We start from the raw sequence: 21,426 nt of genomic DNA on the forward strand, positions 1-21,426 counted from the left end.
AGTTCTTGCTGGTCTCTAAGGTTAGCCTAAAATTCTCAGACCTCGGAATCTAAGCAGGGTGGGCTCTGGTTAGTATTTGGATGGGAGACCACCAAGGAACACCAGACTCACAACACAGAGGTAGGCAATGGAAAACTACCTCTGGATGTGTCTTGCCTTGGAAAACCCATGATGGGGTTTGTCTTAATTCAGCTGTAACTTGAAGGCAAAACAAACGAACACCAGGCTACTAGACCTGAATCTAGCTCTTCTAGCAGGGCTACCTTCTGAAACTAGACATAATTTATCATCTTTAAAATCTGATATTTGTCCAAGTAAAGAAGTTGGTTTTAAAATCCCACTTTTCACTAACTGTGAAGGAGTCCCAGAGCAGCTCACCATCACCTTCTCTTCCTCTCCCCACAACACGCGTCCTGTGAGGTAGGAGAAGCTGAGAGAGCTCTGACAGCACTGCTCTGTGAGAACAGCTGTAACAGGGCTGTGACTGGCCCAAGGTCACCCAGCTGGCTGCATGTGGAGGGGGGAATCAAACCTGGCTTTTCCAGATTAGAGGCCCCCCACTCTTAACCACTGGCCCATGTTGGTCCTGGCTTATAAGAAGAATTCTCCCATAAGAAACGTGTTAGTCTTTAAGGAGCCACCAAGACTCTTTCATTGCTTTGACTACCTGAGACTAACACAGTTACCCCCAGGGAATGCCTCATCATGCTGCCCACCACAGTGGGTATCGGAATGATGCCTCAACATGAGAATCTTCTCCATGCGACGTAAAAACCTTCCCCACGTTGGGTCAAATTCTGAAGCAATCCACACTTTCGGCCAGATTGAAACTTAGCACAGGAGACCGAAGACCAAAGACAGCTCAGTGGTGGAGCTTCAGCTTCACGTGACCCCCAAGTTCCATCTTTAGCACCTTTGATGAAAAGGATCAAGTATTGGGCAACATGAAAGACCTCCACTGGGGACTCAAAGACCCACTGACAGTCGGAACAGGCAGTGCTGACCTTAACAGACCGATGGTCTCACTCTAGATCAGGGGTAGTCAAACTGCGGCCCTCCAGATGTCCATGGACTACAAATCCCAGGAGCCCCTGCCAGCATTCGCTGGCAGGGGCTCCTGGAAATTGTAGTCCATGAACATCTGGAGGGCCGCAGTTTGACTACCCCTGCTCTAGATAAAGCAGGTTTACAGGAGTAATGCAAATAATCCCCACGGTGGAGGACCATTAATACTCACTTATTATGATACCGAACGATAGCCACCGCTTTCAGGCCAAGACGAGCGGACAGGCAGATGAGCCAGCTGCCTAAGCAGAACCTAATTCTGAGGAAGGAAAATGCACAGATGCTTAATTTCTAATTCTCCCCCCCCCCTTCCCAGAGCAATTAATAGAGGCCACAAGGCCTTCTTAAGAAACAGGATAGACACGAAAGAATAATAATAATTAGTATTATTTAGATTTATTACTCTCCCCGGAGGCTCGAGGCGAATCACAACATTTATTGTTGGCATAACCATAACAATGCATAGCCCTTCTAGTAGGGTTGTGCGATTTGGCGCAGCCAGCCCCACACTGCAGGGGGGGAGGTATGAGCGTCGGCATGCCGGCGGGCGCACACACGCAGGCGCGGAGCTCTGTTTATGAATGTTTAACAAAATTTTAAAAACATATCACAAATTAACTCCCACTCATTCAGGAAACCCTTCCAAGAGCTTTCACGAAAGCCCAAGCTATCAAGAAATTCTGGTTGCGAAAGTAGATCTGGAGGCAATCCACATGCAGCATACGAAGTCATATTTTAGTGTGTTCTCTTGTGCTTTCTCCAACATTCATTCCCTTGAGGCAATTGGAGACACTCTCTTATAATGAACTTAAGGTTGCCAGCTTTTTCCACAGGGGAAGCAGGGGACCTTCTACAGCAAATCAGCGGGCCAGCAAGGGCATTTGCCTGGAGAAAGAGAAAGGCCCAGGCCACATCACTAGCATCACACAGGAAGTGCTGTCATCACTCCGGGAGTTTGGCAAAACTCTGTTTTTACCATAGAGTTTTTGCCCAAATCTCAGAGCACCGAAGTGACATCACAGTGTGATTTTATCACTTCCTGTGCAACACTGGCGACAAGGTCTGGGTTTCCCTCTTTTTCCCAGTAATTCCCTCCTATCTCACACTGGTTGTGGCAAACCTAATTGACGTTAATGCACCTAGGAGTGTGTAAGTCTGTTTAGGACTGCATTGTGAACCTCCCAACTAACAGCCAGCATGTTATTGTGGGAATTAACATTCAAATCCCAATTCAGCCACAAAGTTCAATGCTTGTTCTTGGACTAGATGTTCGCCTACAGTTTCAGTAACACCTCCTTTAACTCTGTTGTTTTGTTTGCGTCTTCTTTGCCTCTCCCATTTCTCAGACTCAACAGGTTGCAAATTTGCACACAACAGTGACTAATTGGAACATACTGCTCAAGCCAACAGAGAAAGAAACGTATTTACCTTCTGTTTGGCAATGATGTTAGTACTAGCGTTCCTGACGACATCACGAATAAAACAAGTACAAATAAGGTGAAACTGTAAAACATAGAAAGGAATTCCAACTTGTATCTGCTGGGTAAAAACACCATAATTTTGCACATCCAAAAATGCCCCAGGATCAACTCATTTCTGTCCATCTTACCTTTTAGGATCCTCTTTTCAACCCCAACTCTTTGTGCCCCCATTTACAGGAGCAAGGAAGATGGCAACCAGAGACAGGGCTGTATTGGTAGTCGTAGTTTTAGGATTGTCAGCTCTGGGTTGGGAAAAACCTGGAGTTTTGGGGGATGGAGCCAGAAATGGGCGGGATTTGGGATGGAGAAGGACCTCATCTATGAAAGCCACCCTCCAATGCAGCCATTCTTTCCAGGGGAACTGATCTGTGTCACCTGGAGGTGACCTATAATTCCAGGGGATCCCCAGGTCCCACCTGGGGACTGGCATCTCTACATGGCACCCTGCCTTTGAAAATAGCCTCCCTCTTGGTGCTCACCTTGCTTTTCTTTAGGAGCCAAGTCAAAATATTTCTCTTTAGCCAGGCTTTTAACAAAGGTGTCATATCTACGCATGGGCCCACCGCACCACCAACACAGCCAAGAGCCGAGGGCCATAAGGAGATGACGACACAGCCCCCATCACAACCCGCCATTCCCGTGGCCCACCACACCATCTCCACCATTAACAGAGAGCCAGTTTGGTGTAGTGGTTAGGAGTGCGGACTTCTAATTTGGCATGCCGGGTTCGATTCTGCACTCCCCCACATGCAACCACCTGGGTGACCTTGGGCTTGCCACAGCACTGATAAATCTGTTCTGACCGGGCAGTGATATCAGGGCTCTCTCAGCCTCACCTACCTCACTGGGTGTCTGTTGTGGGGAGAGGAAAGGGAAGGCAACTGTAAGCCACTTTGAGACTCCGGGTAGAGAAAAGCAGCATATAAGAACCAACTCTTCTTCTTGTAATGCAGCTGTGGCCCCGGGCCATATGGAAACACCACCACAGCCACCATTGCAACCCGCAGCCTCTGCCACGACCAACCTCTATCATGGGCCAGGGACCTTGGGCTGCGTGAGTCAGCCATTGTGGCCTCACTGCTGCTGCTTTTCCCAGCACCAGGGACCCTTCACCGCCACAGCCCCTAAGTCTTTGCTGCTGTGCCCCACCCATGGCTCCCAATCACCACCCAGATCAGACTTGAAATGTACCCAAGACATTAGAAGGATGAAAAAGAGAAGTTCCAAGACAGTGTCTGTGTGTGGGGAGGGGGGGTTTCCTCCATAACAATCTCTACTTCCCAGTGGGGGGGAGAACCGGACATAAATTAGAAGAATCAATCCCACTAGAAGAATCTCTACCTTGCCGGGGGTGGGGGACAAATGTAAACTTAATTTCACCAGAAGAATCTCTACCTAGTTGGGGGAGGGGGAAACTGAATATAAGCTTTATTTCATAGAAGGAGGGGAGTTGTGGACTACAAGAGAATCACTAAAAATGGAGAAGGATTTTGCGGGAATAATTTAGGTGGGAAACTTCTAAACAGTTGGGAATAATTTAGAGCAGGGGTAGTCAAACTGCGGCCCTCCAGATGTCCATGGACTACAATTCCCAGGAGCCCCTGCCAGCAAATGCTGGCAGGGGCTTCTGGGAGTTGTAGTCCATGGACATCTGGAGGGCCGCAGTTTGACTACCCCTGATTTAGAGGGACAAATCAGGCAAGAAACATTACTCCAACAGGGAACAGAGGGGGTGGGGAAGGGAGGGAATAAGGGGAGGAATAAGCACTTCTCCACACACCCCCAACAAATCCTTGATTTAACTCACAGCAGTTCCCCTAGTTAATTCAACTAACCACCCACCCCAACCTAATCCAAACTGACTGTTCCCGTATCCAACTTGATCCAACCTCACCCAGTCCATTCAACCCCACCCTTTAATTCAACCCTTCCCTCCCAACCCTAATTAACAACTTCCCACTCACCCTAACTAAATCCAAACTGATAACTCTCCTATCAAACTTGACCCAACTTCACTCAACCAATTCAAACCCCCACCCTTAATTCAACCCCATCTGTCCCAACCCTAATTAATTTAACTTCCCACCCACCCAACCAAATCCAAACTGATTACAACCCTGTCTAACTTGATTAAGGTGACCAGATTTCAACATTGGTAAAGCGGGACACCATTGACCGGGGGGGGGGGGGCTTGATTAAAATTTGGTCAATATGAAGCAACAAATTTTTTCATAGAACACATAGAACACAAAAATAATATTGTAATATATATATTTTAAATCTCAACATAGGTACAATTTGCCAGGTACCCCCAGATGTCTCTCCAAAAGTGGGACAATCTGGTCACCTTAAACTTGATATGATCTCACCCAATCAATTCATCCCCCACCCTTTAATTCAACCCCTCACTCCCGACCCAAATTAATTGCTCATAAGCCCAAAGGACCAGTGACTTCCCCCTATTAACTCTCCCCAATCAACTTAACCCTTTATTAACATCCAAATAAGATCCCTCTCACGACACACGGCATGACCCAACACCCACCAAACACACCCAAACAAACATCATACACCTGGACTGGGCATCCCCGAGATGCCTTAACTGGTGATCAGGGCCACCCATCCAGAACCAAAAACCCCACAGCCAACCACACCCTACAAGTACCCAACAACCAGAATGGGAAGCCCTGAGATACCTCCAACGACACAGAATCTTACCATACTCAACAGAAACCAAACCCCCACTAAAGACAGGACCGGGGTCTGAGGGAACCCTAGCAAAATCAACCACCAAGCAAAATTAAACGGTTAACTACCCAAAGAAGAGTCAGCAAAACATCAGACATGGATGGCCCACAAACATCAAGCACAACCACAGTCATAACATCAACAGAGGACCCAAGGGGGTCAGGGATCCCAATAATATGGGGAAGAGGCAGAGACAGCAGTGGGAAGAGGTTGGACAAAAAAAAGGAGCTTGAGATACAATCGTGTTCGAGCCCCTTCTAACCTCCGGCCCATCTCTCGGGCCACTAGGGTGGAGGCAATGGTGAACAACCCACCTCCAATACTGATGCTGTGCAACACCAGGTTGATCAACAACAAAGCCTCCATTCTACAAGCCTATTTCGCAGAGCAGGAGATGGACCTGGTGTGGTGATGGGAACCTAGACCAGAGCCCCCGAAAGAGTCACCCTGAAAGAACTAGCCCCTGCTGGGTTCTCCATTCACCATCAGTCACAAACTGCGAGGTGGGGAGGGGGAGGGGGAATCCTGATCCATGATAAGATCTCCTTTAGAGTTCTCCCTGCGCTGACAATCCCAGCAAGTTGCATAAGGGAGGGGTAACGCTTTAGAGCAGTGGTTCTCAACCTGGAGGTCAGGACCCCTTTAGGGGTCAAACGACCCTTTCACAGGGGTTGCGGCATGGCAAACAGCATGGTCCGGGGGGGGGGGGGGGGCGGCATTCACACAACAGCCGTGCGGGGTAGATCGAGATAGAGCTTTCGTCTGTCTGGAGCAGCAGAAACAAGAGAGATCGACCTGGTGGGACAAGAGGCAGAACTGAACTGAGAAACCCTGGAAAAAACCCAGTTTATATACAATCATGGATCTTCACGCCATTGGTCAGCTTTGGTTTAATTTCTGTGAAAGAACACTTGCGTAATTTTACGGCTGGGGGTCACCACAACATGCGGAACGGTATTAAAGGGTCGTGGCATTAGGAAGGTTGAGAACCCATGCTTTAGAGCAGTGGTCCCCAACGGCGGCTCCCTCTCCCCGCCGCCCCCCCGCAGTAAGAAACTTCCCAGACTGCAAGCTTGTGGCCTGGCAAGCTTCTTACAGTGGGGGGGGGGGGAAAGGGAAGCAGGGCCGCGCACGCGCTGAAAATGCGCATGCGCGGCAATCGCCCTCCCTGCTGCCGCCGCTCCCCAGCCTGAAAAAGGTTGGGGACCACTGTTTTAGAGGGAGGGCCATTTTCAACACAATTTAATGGCACAGGAGATACAGTCTTGCATCTTCTCAGTCTTATGCCCTCTACTTGGCCAGTTTCTAGGCAGAGCTCTTTTTGCTAAAGTGTAAAAAAAAGAAAAAAGAAAACCACCCCCAAAACACATGCAATCCCATCCAATAGGGCTTAACTCACCGAAAAGGCAGGAGGAAGGCATAGCGAAAGAGAGCCCCAAAGAACCATACTAAGGTCAGCTTCCAGTTGAGGTATTGGTAGTTTACGCTGGTTCTGGTGAGGAGGTTCCAAAAGAGAGGCTCTTCCGAAGTAAATCTTTGGGTGACTTGATCTTCAACAATGGCTTCAAGTCCTTTCTTGGAGAAATAAAAGACGTCTGAGAACTCAAAGCCCTCTCGCCTCTGGCTTGCGATGGCCTCCTTCAGGGTGATTTCCCCTCTTTGCATGATGCCTTCAAAATAAAAATGGAACTGTATAAGGTTGGCAGCTCTCATTTAAAACAAACCCTTTCCCCACATAAGCAAGGATTTTCCTTGTAGGAGACTTTTCTAGAGATGCCAGCGGCCCGGAGAAGAAACCTGTCTTGCCCCTTTAACAGAGGGAATGGGCAGCTGGAGCTTTTCATAGAATGAAGGTCAATAACACCACCTGCCAAATAACATCCCATTAGGCCTCTATTTCTTATGATTTCGTCTGAGCCACCAGGAAAACCTGGTCTGAACCTAGTTCAGATTCCAGGACCCTGGAATCTTCTTATATAATCTTTAACCGCTCCTGCGGAGCGGATTAAATAAAAGGGTAAGGGCTGTCAGGGAGGAGTTAGGGCGGGCCCTGTCCAGGATAAAAACTCCGAGGGCCCAATCAGGAGCCGCGAAGCAGCTCCTGATTGGGCCCTCCGAATGTCCATCCAGGGCCAAGCAGCCAATGGGGAGCAGCGCAAAGCACGGCTCCCCATTGGCTGCTTCGCCCGGCCAGGGACTCACTGCACAGACTGAACTGGCAGCCCGCGCGGGGAGTCCTCCGCCCGGGGTGCTCCTCCTCCTGCTTCTCCTGGCCACTGGAGCAGCCTCGAGAAGCCCCGGCCATGCTCTGGGGTGGGGATGCTCTCCGGCTTCTCCAGGCCGCTGGAGCGGCCTCACCGCATCATAGACGCCTACACAGGAATATTTTGTGTCACAGCTGAATGCTGTTTTTATTTGGACTTTATGTACTGAGAAAGAGTTGTGGTGTTTGCTGCATAAGAGCATGCCTACTATGGATTTATCTCTTGAGTCAGACTAGTCTTGTCACTTACCTGCCCATAACAGGCAATTTTGGCCCCGATCCCCTGCCCTCAAGTAACTGAATAGGAGAAAAAGTGGCCAGTAAATTGACTCCATTGTAGTAATTTCCTCCATGTCTCTGTGTTCTCTACCATAGAGATTGGGGGCATATTCCTAGAGCATCGCCCAGAAGTGACATCACATCTTCCCCAAACTCTACCTTCCCGTTGAAATATTCTGGCATTTGCCCAGGCAGTACGGGCAACCCTAGGTCAGAATCAACTGCACTGACTATCTTCTGTCCCTTTCATTTTTTGTACTGAGGTGGTTTAGTAATTTTTCTAAGCGATTATCTTTGTGACATACAGCTGTCCTAAGTAAAACCTGGTCTGGAATATTCCAGAATCAGCTATCCTGGAGCTATAATAACACGTGAAATGGACTTTTGAGTCTCATGAATGTCACGTACTTCATGTTTAGATAAACAATGTACTTGCACAATATAAGATTTTTCATAACTCTCCATTGTATTCATTAAAGCACGTGTTTGGTTGGTTCATTTGCATTGCTTGCCAGTTCAGGGATTAGGCAAATAAAACAATATGTGGCAAACAACAGGCAAAAACTGAAAGTGATATACACAAGGCAACTGTTGTTTTTAAAGGCCAGATAACAATTAGTACATAGTTTTTATTCCAAAAACAAGTTTAGTGATATTCCACATCCAGGTGAGCAAATTTTATACAAAGACTAGAAGTAAAGCCCAGTGCGGTCAGGAATGCACCGGGCGCTAGGTAGGAGCTTGGGGTGTCTCCATGTCTCTTTATGAGGAAAGTGCGCCTTGGCATGTGAATCATAGAATCATAGAGTTGGAAGGGGCCATACAGGCCATCTAGTCCAACCCCCTGCTCAACGCAGGACCAGCCCAGAGCATCCTAAAGCATCCAAGAAAAGTGTGTATCCAACCTTTGCTTGAAGACTGCCAGTGAGGGGGAGCTCACCACCTCCTTAGGCAGCCTATTCCACTGCTGAACTACTCTGACTGTGAAAAATCTTTTCCTGATATCTAGCCTATATCGTTGTACTTGTAGTTTAAACCCATTACTCTGCGTCCTTTCCTCTGCAGCCAACGGAAACAGCATCCTGCCCTCCTCCATTAGTTTATGTGCAGTAGTTTATGAAGTTAGTATTCTGTTTGCTGGGCTGGTAGGCCATTCGCAGGTCTGGAAGTCAACGGGCCTGCACGGAATTGTGCTCTGCGTAGAGTGAGCAGCCAATAGTTGAATTTGGCTGGAAGTCGCACATTAAGCTAGATAAAAACTGACAGCAGTGATAGAGTTTGTGGCCAACCTTTCACGTGTTAGATTTTTAGAAAAACCTAAGTATCAAAAGTAATATTCACACCTGCCTTTAGAGGTGGGTCATCCCATTCTGCGACCTCTACATTCCACTGCTTCCTGGGTTCCCCTGAGCTATCAACAGTGTAATCCTAGCAATCCTATTTGAGAGACTTTGAAAGGCTGGCAGACAGACAGCAAATCAGGGAGGGAAAAGGGGGTGTTGGCACTTGCAGAGACATGCAAACTGGGTGAGGGAGTCCACTTTTACAGTAAGGGTCAACATTCCCTGTTGAATGAAATAATTAACCCTTTTAAAGGGAATGGCAAGGGAAAGGGAGGGAATTGAATTGCGGGAAGGCATCTCAACAGGCAGGGGGAACACAGGTGGCCAGGCTGCATTTTGAGACCACCAGGAAAAGCATGATGCAGCATCTAAGCTTGCGGTCCTTTTTGAGTGCAGGGAAAGTCAGTGGAAGCTCCTGAAAAGACCCCTCCCCACCTACCAAAGTAAAGCTGTGGCTTGGAAGGGAGGGGAGGTAGTGTTTCCAATGGCGTGAGCTCACACACACACAAGTGAAGTGGAAGAGAGTCTTGCACTTGCTCGAACCAGCCCTGTTGCCCTACGCAAAAAGTACAGGGCATTAACCAGAGGCTTTCCCTCTGTAATAATGAGGGATGCGCATGCGTCTAAAGGGGCCACACACTGAAAGCATGGGAAAAGCCAAAACAGCCCTACTTGTTGAGTGCAGCGAATACCAGCAGCATACAGGCAGCTAGGCAGGAGTTGGTGGGGGCATGGAGCAGGAAGTAAAGGGAAGACTTAAGAAGAGAAACCACCATGCAAGCTGTGTGCTGGGGCAGACCAGCTCTTGTTACCTCTACAAACCCTCTTTACCTGAGGAACACGCAAAACAGGGCATTAACCAAGAGGCTCTCCCTCCACACCAAGCCAGTTGTACCTGCTTCGAAAGGGGCTGTTCTTCAAAAGCTTGGGAAAAGCCAAAAGGGCTCTACTCCCTACTAGCAGGGAAAGGCAACAGCAGCAGGCCCTTTAAATATCCACCCAGCTTCCAACTTGAAAGGGAGGGGGGCGTGAGTGCCTGATTTCCTTGGACAGGAGGCTTCAAAGACTGCCAGGATCCTCCTTTGTGTCACAATGGGACGCCCAAAGTTTTATTAGTGAAACAGCAAAAGATTCTCTCTTCATTTTCATGTCTTAGCTGCTAAGCCTCTATAAAAATTTAATAAGATTTCATTACAGGATAATAAACAGAAGTGCAGCTGCACTTCCCTCCTCTCAGTCCAAACTCTACCTGCCAAAATGCCCAGTTTGGTGTCGCGGTTAAGACAGGCAGCCTCCAGTCTGGGGGTTGATTCCCCACTCCTCCACATGCAGCCAGCTGGCTGACCTTGGGCCAGTCACAGTTCTCTCAGAGCTCTCTCAGCCCCACCTACCTCACAGGGTGACTGTTGTGGGTAGGTGATTGTAAGCTGCTTTGGGACTCCTTTGGGTAGTGAAAAGTGGGGTATAAAAATCAGATCTTCCTCCTCCTCTGTCTATTAAATCTGCTGGAACTCAAACACATACACACACACGTGGTTCTCTTGGTCAGCTCTGTAAAGATATATTACCTACTCAATTTGCACAGCCCATGCCTCTCAATATTTCTTTGTATACCCATTAGATTGCCAACAGGCCCGGGGGTGGGGGGGGATCCTGTGCCCTGAAAAGAGGCATAGTGGGCTGTTATCCACCAGGTGATGTTACTTACCCCCATGAAAGCTTCAGCAGCCCATTTGCACACATCAAGGCTCTATTAAAAGGACAGGTCATTTCCCTCCAGGCCAGTTAGCAACTCCAGGTAGGGATGGGACACCGGCCTTTTAAGATGCCAGAATCCAGGTGTGGCCTAGGAATCTCCTGGAATTATGGCTCATCTCCAGACTAAAGAGATCACTTCCTCTGGAGAAAATGGATGCTTTAGAGCAGGGGTAGTCAACCTGTGGTCCTCCAGATGTTCATGGACTACAATTCCCATGAGCCCCTGCCAGCGTTTGCTGGCAGGGGCTCATGGGAATTGTAGTCCATCAACATCTGGAGGACCGGGTGGCACTGTACTCCACTGAGATCCCTATCCTGCCCAGTTCCACCAAGGAGCTGGCAGCCCTACCTGCGACCCAACCCCGGCAGGTGTGTGTGTGTGGGGGGGAATGAGACATGGCCCGCTTGCATTTGCTTCTGGGAAGCTTTGGCCACATTATTTTCATCCCTAGCCTGTTTCCTCCAGAGGCATGTTGGGATCTTACATGTTATTACAACAGCCCTGGAGCCAAGTTGATGCCAGAGAGATAATTGGCATGGGTAACAGAGATAGCTGGTATCGACGCCACAGGCCAGGCACCACGCAAGTAACCCTGCCAACCCCAAAGGCCTCTGGCTCAATCTGCTGCCAACAGCCATTGGCTCTCTAGGTCAAGCATCCCACTCAAGCATGCCATTTTTTTTTCTCACTGTCGCTTCACTGAGCACATAATCTTCTGCGTACTCAGTTAAATTTGTGTGGTCAGGTGTAACTGATGCATAAGCTGAGGAAGACTTGCAGAACTGGCTTATATCCGGTGGCCAGATCTTTTAATCACTTTGTTGGTTTGCTATTAAAATGAAGAAGATGCATTTTTTTGGTCCAGGTTAAATGACAGACTGAAATATTTTTAGTGTGGTCAAAGTCAGCTTCGATAGCGTATGACTGCATGGCCACACCAGCTTCCTTTTTTGATTGCTCTGCCCTACACTTGTGAGGTCCCCCTGGTCACTAGCAGGGTATGGGGTGGTAGGATTGCCAGATTTGGGATAGGTAGTTCCTGGAGATTTGGAGATGGAGCTTGAGGAGAGCAGGGTTCTCACTGGGGTGGAATTTTAGCAGAGTTTGCCCTTCAAGCATCCCTTTTCTCCAGGGGAACTGATCTCTGAAGTCTGGAGATTCCAGGGGATCTCCAGGTCCCACCTGGAGGCTGGCAACCCTACTCCACCTCTAATCTTCATGAATTTCCCCACCCAGAGTTGGCAACCCTACAGGGCTGCTGTGGCTTTGATTGGTACAAAAGTCAAGTCTGAATGCTCAGAGGCGTGGGGAATTTCCGTTCTAGGATACATCTCTGACCACAGCCGCCAAAAAAATCCAGTAACATCACTAACCCTAAATTCTTACCAGTTGGCGAGTAGAGTTTGGCTGATATCTTCTGCTTTTTTAGTTCGTCTTGAATCTGCTCTGACGTCCACTGAAACAAAAGGGACAAATTAATGGAAACTAAAATTTCTACATTATTCCTACACTCCGCCTATCAGACCTCAATGTGAAATAGGCTGCTCTTCTGTGCTTCAGGTGATTTACTGAGGAACCCACGAAAGCTCAAATAAATGTATTTAATTGTATGCAGGGTGAGTTTTTCCCATGGGACACCATAAAAGGGGGAGGGATCTCACATTTCCATTTAAATTAGCTACTTTGCATATACACAGTACTTTTAGGAGATGCGTCATCTTCCTTGCAGCGTGGAAGATGCGCACATGGAAAGAAGCTAGTGCAGTGCGTTGGTTAAGCGTGGCAGCCTCTAAGCTGGAAAACCGGGTTTGATTCCCCAGTCCTCCACATGCCGCCAGCTGGGTGACCTTGGGACAGTCACAGTCATTGCAGAGCAATTCTCTTAGAGATCTCTCAGCCCCACCTACTTCTCAGGATGTCTGCTGTGGGGAGAGGAAGGGAAAGGTGTTTGTAAGCTCCTTTGGGTAGCGAAAAGCAGGGTACAAAAAAAAAACAAACATCTTATTAAATCACTCAGCTCCAACAACCAACAGCTTTGTTGGAACCAGACATACTGAACAACAGCAATCAGAACTGGAGGATCTTATGAATGCATTCCTGCCAAGGTGCACGATTGGCTCTTGATGGAAGCTCGTGATTGGCCCTTAAACCCATTCACTGACTGGCTGTAAACCGAGACCCAGTGTATCCCTAAAAAGATTTTGGATCTTAGTCTCTGCTCCTGATCTCCCAAACACAATATAGTTTTTCTCCTTTTTGCAAGTAAATAAGGTAGATTTTTAGCACCCCCCCCTCCTCATATGCCCAGACTCAGCACCTGAGAACTCCCCCCCCTCTTTTTCCACTGTTCCTCTGTTCTTCCGCTGAGGATGCCAAGAAAGCACACCAGACTCCCCCCTCCACCACCCCAATTCCACCAACAATGGACGCACTCACCATGTTTGTTCCATTATGTCACTGTTCTGTTATTTCTTTATTTATAGTTGGATTTATGTACCGCCGTTCGCCAAAAGGTCTCACGGCAGTTCACAATAAAATGTAAAATCACAGTAAAATCACATAAAGCCCCATAAATACCCCATTATTACAATAAAAAGATGGCATTCTATTCTATAACTCTCCCCACTTTCCCCGCTTGTTCAGAGAGAGGTTGGACGTTAATTCTGTAAGAGAGAGAGAAGAGAAAAAACTGGCCGATGGATTAGGGATCGTGGATGGAACCCGGGCTCTGCAATTATGACTGTATCTCTATTGTTCAATTTATCATGTTATCTGTGCAGTTTTTTATCCAGTTTCATGTAAACCGCCCTAAGCCTCAGGGGAGGGCGGTATATAATATAATTAATGAATAAATAAGTAAATAAATAAATAAATAAGTAAATAAATACACACACCTGACTGCCTGCACCCACAGACTCCCCCCCCCCCCCCCGGCAGCCTCCTGCCTTGTCTCCCTCACACCACTTCCTGGGGGGGCCTTATGTTTGACATCCCTGTACTAAGCAGTGCTGACTCTTCCAAGAAGCCAAGAACATCAGGGCCCTGGTAAAACTGGCACAGTTCCTCAGGGCCTGTAAGATGGAGCTCTTCTGCCAGGCATATGGTTGAGGACAGAAGCAGCACATGGGCCTCCCCGACCTACCGACCGACTGCTCCAGGCTCTCCTCCTATGTTCCCTCCATATGGAGGGACTGGATGGATAATGACTCTGCTTGTTGTTGTTATATTAGCTTTCGGATAGTGATATGTTTTATGGTTTTATTGCTACATTCTGTGCACCACCCCGAAAGGACAGGCTCATGAGGTTATAAATGTAATCAGACATTTTAAAAAATAATAAAATGCGTTCAGGCTAGCCTGAGCCATGCAGGTCAGGGCAGACAAACAAAGGGGGTTTGCCATTGCCTATCTCTACGCAGCAAACCAGGGATCCCTTGGTGGTCCTCCGTGCAAGCAGTAACCAGGGCTGACCCTGCTCAGCTTCCAAGAGCTGATGAGATGACACTAGCCTGGACCATCCTCAGCCATTAGACTGGGCTGCTTTTAGATAACTCCCCCTACTTACATTAGTGCTTACCTTCCTTACATAAATCCATCCAGCCCTTCCATTACATATACATTCTGCTTCCTGGCTGTGCTAAAATTAGACTCAAAACAGGTAACACCCCTTCAGTGATGCTCACAGGTTTCTTACAAAGGTACGTTTCACAACGGTGCTAATCCCACGCCTGACCCACCTCATCTTCATTATTTTTTATCAAGGCCTAATCTGTTAAACCTGTTAGCAGCAACCTGCTATAATTGTGATGATACTCGCAGAAAGTTCTCCCGCTGAGAAAAGACAGCTGATTCAGGACTTGAAATGAACTCTGGAGGCTTGCAAGATTTGGGGCAGAAAAATAGCAACCTTGCGATATGTCCTTTTGGCTGAATCATCGTGTTTAAGTTTAGGCCAGCAACTCCCACAGAACTGCAAACTCTGGGCTGAGAAATTCCTGGGTTATTTGGGAGTGGAGCTTGGAGAAAGCAGCGTTTTGGGAAGGGGTTTAATGCAGGAGAGTCCACTCTTCAAAATAGCCATTTTCTCTTGGGGTCTGTTGTCTGGAGATCAGTTGTAATGCTAGGAGATTCCCAGGCCTGACTTGGAGATTGGGTGTGCTTCCTGGGGCCAACTTCCTTCTTTCCCAAAGCATCCCGTCCTAAAAGCAAATGGCAAAATCTTGGTTTCCTTCCATCTTACTGGAGCAGGAATTGTTTCAGAAGAGCCCAGGAGGCATCACCTTTGAGTCTGCAGGGAACACTCATTTGAAAACAGCTGCCTCCATCGCAGAACGATGCTTGGTGTAGAACCTACCGAGAACTTGTCATTAGCACCAGCCCCCATTTTGTGGCTGATCATACGCCATGTGGCAGCCATTTTATAGTGGCAACCTTCTACCTCTTCTCAAAATTCAAAAAGCACCCTTGGGCTCAACGAGGTTGAGAAGTTTTTTATGAACTGCGGATCTTTGTTTTGTCTGAACTGGCTGGTCGAGAGGGTGAATTTAGTTAGTTTTTTTGCTTGCCGTTTTGCCACCTTCAGTTATTGTAATTATGGGTTTTTATGGGGTTTGTTGTGTTTTTATTCTCTTATTGTGTGAACTGCCGTGAGCCCAATCCGTAATGGCAGTTTAATAACAATAACAATAGCAATGACAATGACAATACATGGCTGTAGTTTTCATGCAAGCCAAAGCAGCTAGAGGAAAGGACAAGTTTCACCAGAAGGAAAGGGTTGCTCTTTTTGAAATGCCAGAGATCTTAGCCAGTTGAGCCTGGAGGATGGGAGGAACAAAGCCTGTGGAAAGAAGATCCTCCAAAGTAGTTGGAAATATATACCAAGTCAGTACTTGAGGTCAATTTGCATTAATAACGGACAGCAGCTGTGAAAGGATTAATCCAGGGATTAATCCCAGCACTTGTCCAGTTGTGGGGCTAATTCCCGCTTCTTCATGACTCAGCACCGGCCCAGAGCAGTCCCGGGCCTGGCACAAAGACTCTCAGTTGGCCAGTGGCAAGGGAACATGGGCCTCATCGGGGCCTATGTTGTGTGGGAGCCATGTGGATGGGGGTAAAGTCGTGACGCAGTACACATTCCTAAAAAACGAATGGTCCACGCCACCCCTCAGCACACTGTGGCACTGTGAATGTACCCCTTTTCATAGAATCATAGAATCATAGAGTTGGAAGGGGCCATACTGACCATCTAGTCCAACCCCCTGCTCAACGCCGGATCAGCCCAGAGCATCCTAAAGCATCCAAGAAAAGTGTGTATCCAACCTTTGCTTGAAGACTGCCAGTGAATGAGATTGATAAGGACTAACGGATTTTTGTTATTCTTTCAATAGAGATTTTAACTCCACAAGTCTGCTTTTTTGGGAGCAATGGACTGGACTCTTCCAGAGTCAAAATTTGCTTCATTAGATTAGGTTGGAAAGTAATTAAAACAAAAAAACAAAAAACTTCAGCACCATACTGGATAATCCCTGACATGTATGGTCAGCAAAAAAAATGGCCAGGATCAGCCCAAAGCATCCTAAAGCAGTTGTCAGGATGTTATTAGGATGCTCAATGAACTATGGGAACTATGTGAAATCTTCCCAGAAAGGGTATTCATGATTTTGTGTGGCAAAGGCAATACGCATGTTTTAAGCATTGGTATAGACAAATGTGTACTACCAACTGTGTTTACCAAAGCTAGAAAGAATATTCTGATAAAAAATAATGAAAGTGTGCATTGGGAGAATCACATGTAATGTGCTCTCCTGATACATGAGGTAAGAGCGCCAAAATTGTGATGACTGAAAATTATTCAAGTGGGGCAGGGTCAGTCAGTCTGTCTTCCTCATCACGGTTGAGGACCACGGTGTACATTATTATTATGCACTATTTGCAAAATTTGTATCCCACCTTTCTGCCCCCCCCCCTCCATCATTTCCCTAATCTAAACAACAACCAGAAACAGCTGTTATTCCCTTGCGGAAAATACACATGCCAAGTTTTTGGATTTTTCATCCACAGGGCAAGCACCACCTCAGGAAGGGGGTAATTTAAATCGGGAAAATGATGCTGCGGAAAGGGTTGAATTCCCAGTTCACTAGCATCATTTCTAGAATCCATTTCAGGCCCATTCATAACTGCTTCTGGGTGAAAATAAATACATCAGGTTTTCTAATTCACCTATTCTCGGGGGGGGGGGGGGCATATGGCCTCCTGCAGCGCCCTGGCATGTTTGAAGGGGGGCACAGACTGAAAACTGCAAGCAGGGGAGCCCAAAGGGTTTATGGGGAGCCCTGGTAATTGAACTGATGAAATATCCTATTTGTCACATATGACATCATTAATTCCTAGGAAGTTCGACCTTCATCAAGGGAAAGAGAAAGTAATGATGTAATCCTTTCATGTATACCTGAATTAATACATTCAGTTAAAAAAATGAACATACATGCTTCTCTTGGTCAAATGTTCTAGAAATATGTCTCAAGTATATATAAGGCAAGGTCCGCTGAGTATAGTTAGTTCGGCCTTAGCTTAGGCCTTTTTTAGCCTAAGATCAAAAGCGATCTATCAAATAAATTTCCAACACTGTGGGAAAAGCCCAAGGATGTTTAAATTGCCTTTCCCTCAACACAACTGATGAATTGAAGATTCAGTGATGTAGCTTCCTTAACAAAAGCAAGGAACAGAATTGATATCACAATACGTGGTGACGTCTGACTGTCATTGTCTAACTTGGAGCCTAATATCATGAAAATTGGTGAAAAGCACCAAGCTCAAGGATTGCATTAGAAGAAGAAGAGTTTGTATATGCCGCTTTTCCCTACCCGAAGGAGGCTCAAAGTGGCTTACAGTCGCCTTCCCATTCCTCTCCCCACAACAGACACCCTGTGGGGTGGGTGAGGCTGAGAGAGCCTTGATATCACTGCTCGGTCAGAACAGTTTTATCAGTGCCGTGGCAAGCCCAAGGTCACCCAGCTGGCTGCATGTGAGGGAGTGCAGAATCGAACCCGGCATGCCAGATTAGAAGTCCGCACTCCTAACCACTACACCAAACTGGCTCTGATAGATGTTTAAACTTTAATTTCATACAGTCTTTTAAAAAGTTTTTCCAGTATGTCAAAATGTTCACATTTTCTTGGGGTTCACTAATAAATTATTTTCTATCTGTTCATGTTGGCTTGTATCCTGGTTTGACAGGGGGTCCTGGAACCTGAGAAGGGCTCCTAAAAGGGCCATGGTAAAAAAAAAAAAAATGTTGAGAACGGCTGACTAATTCATGGATCTTCCACATCGCATGAATTTGGTCCTGATATGGTAAGAGCTACTCCTCTTCTGTCCTGTATGTTCAAGACTACACTAATATGGAATGGAAAGAATAACAGACTTTGCATTTTCAGAAATTACCTCCACTCCCCATAAGAAAAACAGGCAGGGCAAGAGGGGTGTGTGCAAGAATGAACGAACAGGCTGAGCATTATGCTGATGAGAAATGTTTTTAAAGCCTTCTATGAAATATCACAATATGTGTCCATCGTATGTTCAGTTCCTCTTGTACAGTTTGAATAGCAAAGGGTACTTTCCATAGTCACAAAGGTATAAATGAAATGCTTAATTAAAATATATATCTGCTAACAAAGTACTAATGCTGACAACTTTACAGGCTAGGAATATAGATTAGATTTGAATGTGTAGGTAACTAGCAGCATTGCAATACTGACCCAATGGTCTAGAACAAGGGTAGTCAAACTGCGGCCCTCCAGATGTCCATGGACTACAATTCCCAGGAGCCACCTGCCAGCATTCGCTGGCAGGGGCTCCTGGGAATTGTAGTCCATGGACATCTGGAGGGCCGCAGTTTGACTACCCCTGGTCTAGAATGACACAGAATGTTCATAAACATTCCAGCTGATTTGGAATACAACATCACAAAGGGCCTTAGCACAAGAGGGCAATGAGTTGGATCGAGCCCGCTTTTCTGCTGATGAAAAAGGAAAGTGGGATCCCCAATGACCACCAAAAAGGCTATGCAGGGGATCATGGGACCTGCTAGTACAAAAGCCATGTGAGGAGTCATAAGGGGTGAAGCTGAACAAAAACGGTGTCTGGATCCAATCGTATGTGGTCTTAGCATCGAAAGATTTTTCTGAACAAATATTTCTGAGAAAAATAAAGGAAAGGAAATTTTATTTCCTTGGCTTTTTCTTTTTTAAAGGACAATGCAGTTAATACTGAGAAGGCACAGAAAGGACACAGAAAGGAAAGTGAGAGGAAGAAAAAAGATAAAACAGGAGGGAAAGAGCCTTAAATGTGAAGATTAGAATCTTAGATGTTGCAAAGAGCAACAGGGAGTCAGTAGAGATTTCCTAAGGCAGCAAAAACTCCCCTTCTCCTTACCTGTATCATTTTTGTCACAATCTTCAAATACAATTCTGCAATCCCCAGGGATATTCCAAGCACTGAAGGCAATATGACCAATGCCAGTAGCACAAAGAGGAAGAGTGCGAAGAAGTTTCCTATTGTAAACTCCATCACACATACGTTCACAGCAGTTGTTCTTCCAGCCTCTCTCTGTGATAGACATTTAACTTCAGACCTGCAGCAGCTGCCTGGAAGCTTTGAACAGCCAGACTCTTATTCACTCCTCTTTGGCTTTGAACCCATGACTGCTGGCTTGGTGACTCCAAGAATGAAGCACAGCAATTGAAAGAAAAGGATGCAACTCCCAACTGGTTGCATTGCTGTGCATTTTAAGTGAGATGCCCTATTATGAGTATTACATGAGCCTGCAGGAGTCTGTTATTAAAGGGACATTCAGCCTACCCTGTAATTAAACCTACTCAAGCACTTCTACAAAGAAGATATCACAGGTTATCTTTTTCTTCAAGGAAACATCCACCATCACAAAGGGGATTGGATAGATTCATGGAGGACAAGCCTATCAATGGCTACTAGCCATGGTCACTGAGGGGAACCTCCACATTCAGAAACAATAAGCCTCTGAATCCCAGAGCCAGGAGGCAAAATCAGAGGAAGGCCTTTGTGCCCTGTTGCTGGCCCTCCAGAGCAGGGGTAGTCAACCTGTGGTCCTCCAGATGTCCATGAACTACAATTCCCATGAGCCCCTGCCAGCATTTGCTGGTAGGGGCTCATGGGAATTGTAGTCCATGGACATCTGGAGGACTACAGGTTGACTACCCCTGCTCCAGAGGACCTGGTTGGCCATTGTGGGAGACAAGAAGCTGGATTAGATGGACTATTGGTCTGATCCAGCAAGGCTCTCCTTACCCTGACTGTTCTCTTGAAAACAATGCTCAGCCTTTCATATCTTACATCCCACTGATCCCCCTGTCATAGAACCCTAGTCACATTACAGAAATAAATGGTCTAGTTATTCTTTGAAGGACATTTATATAACTACTAGGAACAGGACAAAGCCCATTTAATTCAGGAATACAACAGGTACTAGATTTTTTTTGGGGGGGGGGGTGATGGAAGAAATCTGCGGACAGCCTCCCCCTCCCCCACAGGACCTAGAAAGGCTGCAGGCAGCTGTTAGGGAACTCACTAGCAGGGGCAGCTCTCACGCAGCAGGGATCTGCAGCCTCCGAGCCTCGGAGGGAAGTAGAAAGAGGAAGGGGTGGTCAGGGGTGGGGGACGGAAGGTGATTGGCTGGCTGCTGGACAGACAGGCAAGCCAGTTACAGAAGGAAACACTCAGGGGTGGGAATAGGGTTGTGCGATTCGGCCGCTTTGGCGGCCGTTCCCTCCAGGCGCAAGTAGTGCTGCGCCACAGGGGGGGGATAGTGGTGCCGGCAGCGGCGTGACAGCGGGCGCAATCATGCAGGCACAGAATTCTAGCACTCCAGGAGGGAAAACATCTGAATGGTTTTTCGTGCTTGAATGAATCATAGAATCATAGAGTTGGAAGGGGCCATGCAGGCCATCTAGTCCAACCCCCTGCTCAATGCCGGATCAGCCCTAAACATCCTAAAGCATCCAAGAAAAGTGTGTATCCAACCTTTGCTGGAAGACTGCCAGTGAATGGGATTGATAAGGACTAACGGATTTTTGTTATTCTTTCAATAGAGATTTTAACTCCACAAGTCTGCTTTTTTGGGAGCAATGGACTGGACTCTTCCAGAGTCAAAATTTGCTTCATTAGATTAGGTTGGAAAGTAATTAAAACAAAAAAACAAAAAACTTCAGCACCATACTGGATAATCCCTGACATGTATGGTCAGCAAAAAAATGACACATCAAAGGCAGTAAGCTGGTGAGCACAGAGAACAAGGTATCAAAAGGAAGATGAAAGATGAAACCAAGGTGATTACTTTTTTCTCCTTGAGGCTACCCTACCAAGCCACACTTGGCAATGAGAATGAGATTTACTTGCAGCTAAAACCCACAGAGCCTGTGGGGAAAATTTGACACCAGACCAACTCTTTCCATA

At 46.9% G+C, this 21,426-nt stretch overlaps 1 protein-coding gene across 4 annotated transcripts in view; it reads right to left on the reverse strand.

Annotated features, from left to right (window-relative positions):
• The window catches only part of LOC143819395 (glycerol-3-phosphate acyltransferase 3-like), a 57,563-nt gene that overhangs the window by 14,361 nt on the left and 21,776 nt on the right, over positions 1–21,426 (reverse strand). For all 4 annotated transcript variants that reach the window (XR_013224948.1, XR_013224950.1, XR_013224951.1 and 1 more), the window contains 4 exons: positions 12,325–12,394; positions 6,694–6,964; positions 2,494–2,568; positions 1,238–1,324 (listed from right to left, as the gene is read on the reverse strand). Coding sequence is in view for 1 of the 4 variants with exons in the window: in XM_077301009.1 (XP_077157124.1) it covers positions 1,238–1,324; positions 2,494–2,568; positions 6,694–6,964; positions 12,325–12,394 (503 nt within the window). In the remaining 3 variants the exon portion in view is untranslated. The remainder of the gene's footprint in view (positions 1–1,237; positions 1,325–2,493; positions 2,569–6,693; positions 6,965–12,324; positions 12,395–21,426) is intronic.

This window comes from Paroedura picta, chromosome 10 (genome assembly GCF_049243985.1).
Source record: "Paroedura picta isolate Pp20150507F chromosome 10, Ppicta_v3.0, whole genome shotgun sequence".
NCBI classification, from domain to species: domain Eukaryota; kingdom Metazoa; phylum Chordata; class Lepidosauria; order Squamata; family Gekkonidae; genus Paroedura; species Paroedura picta.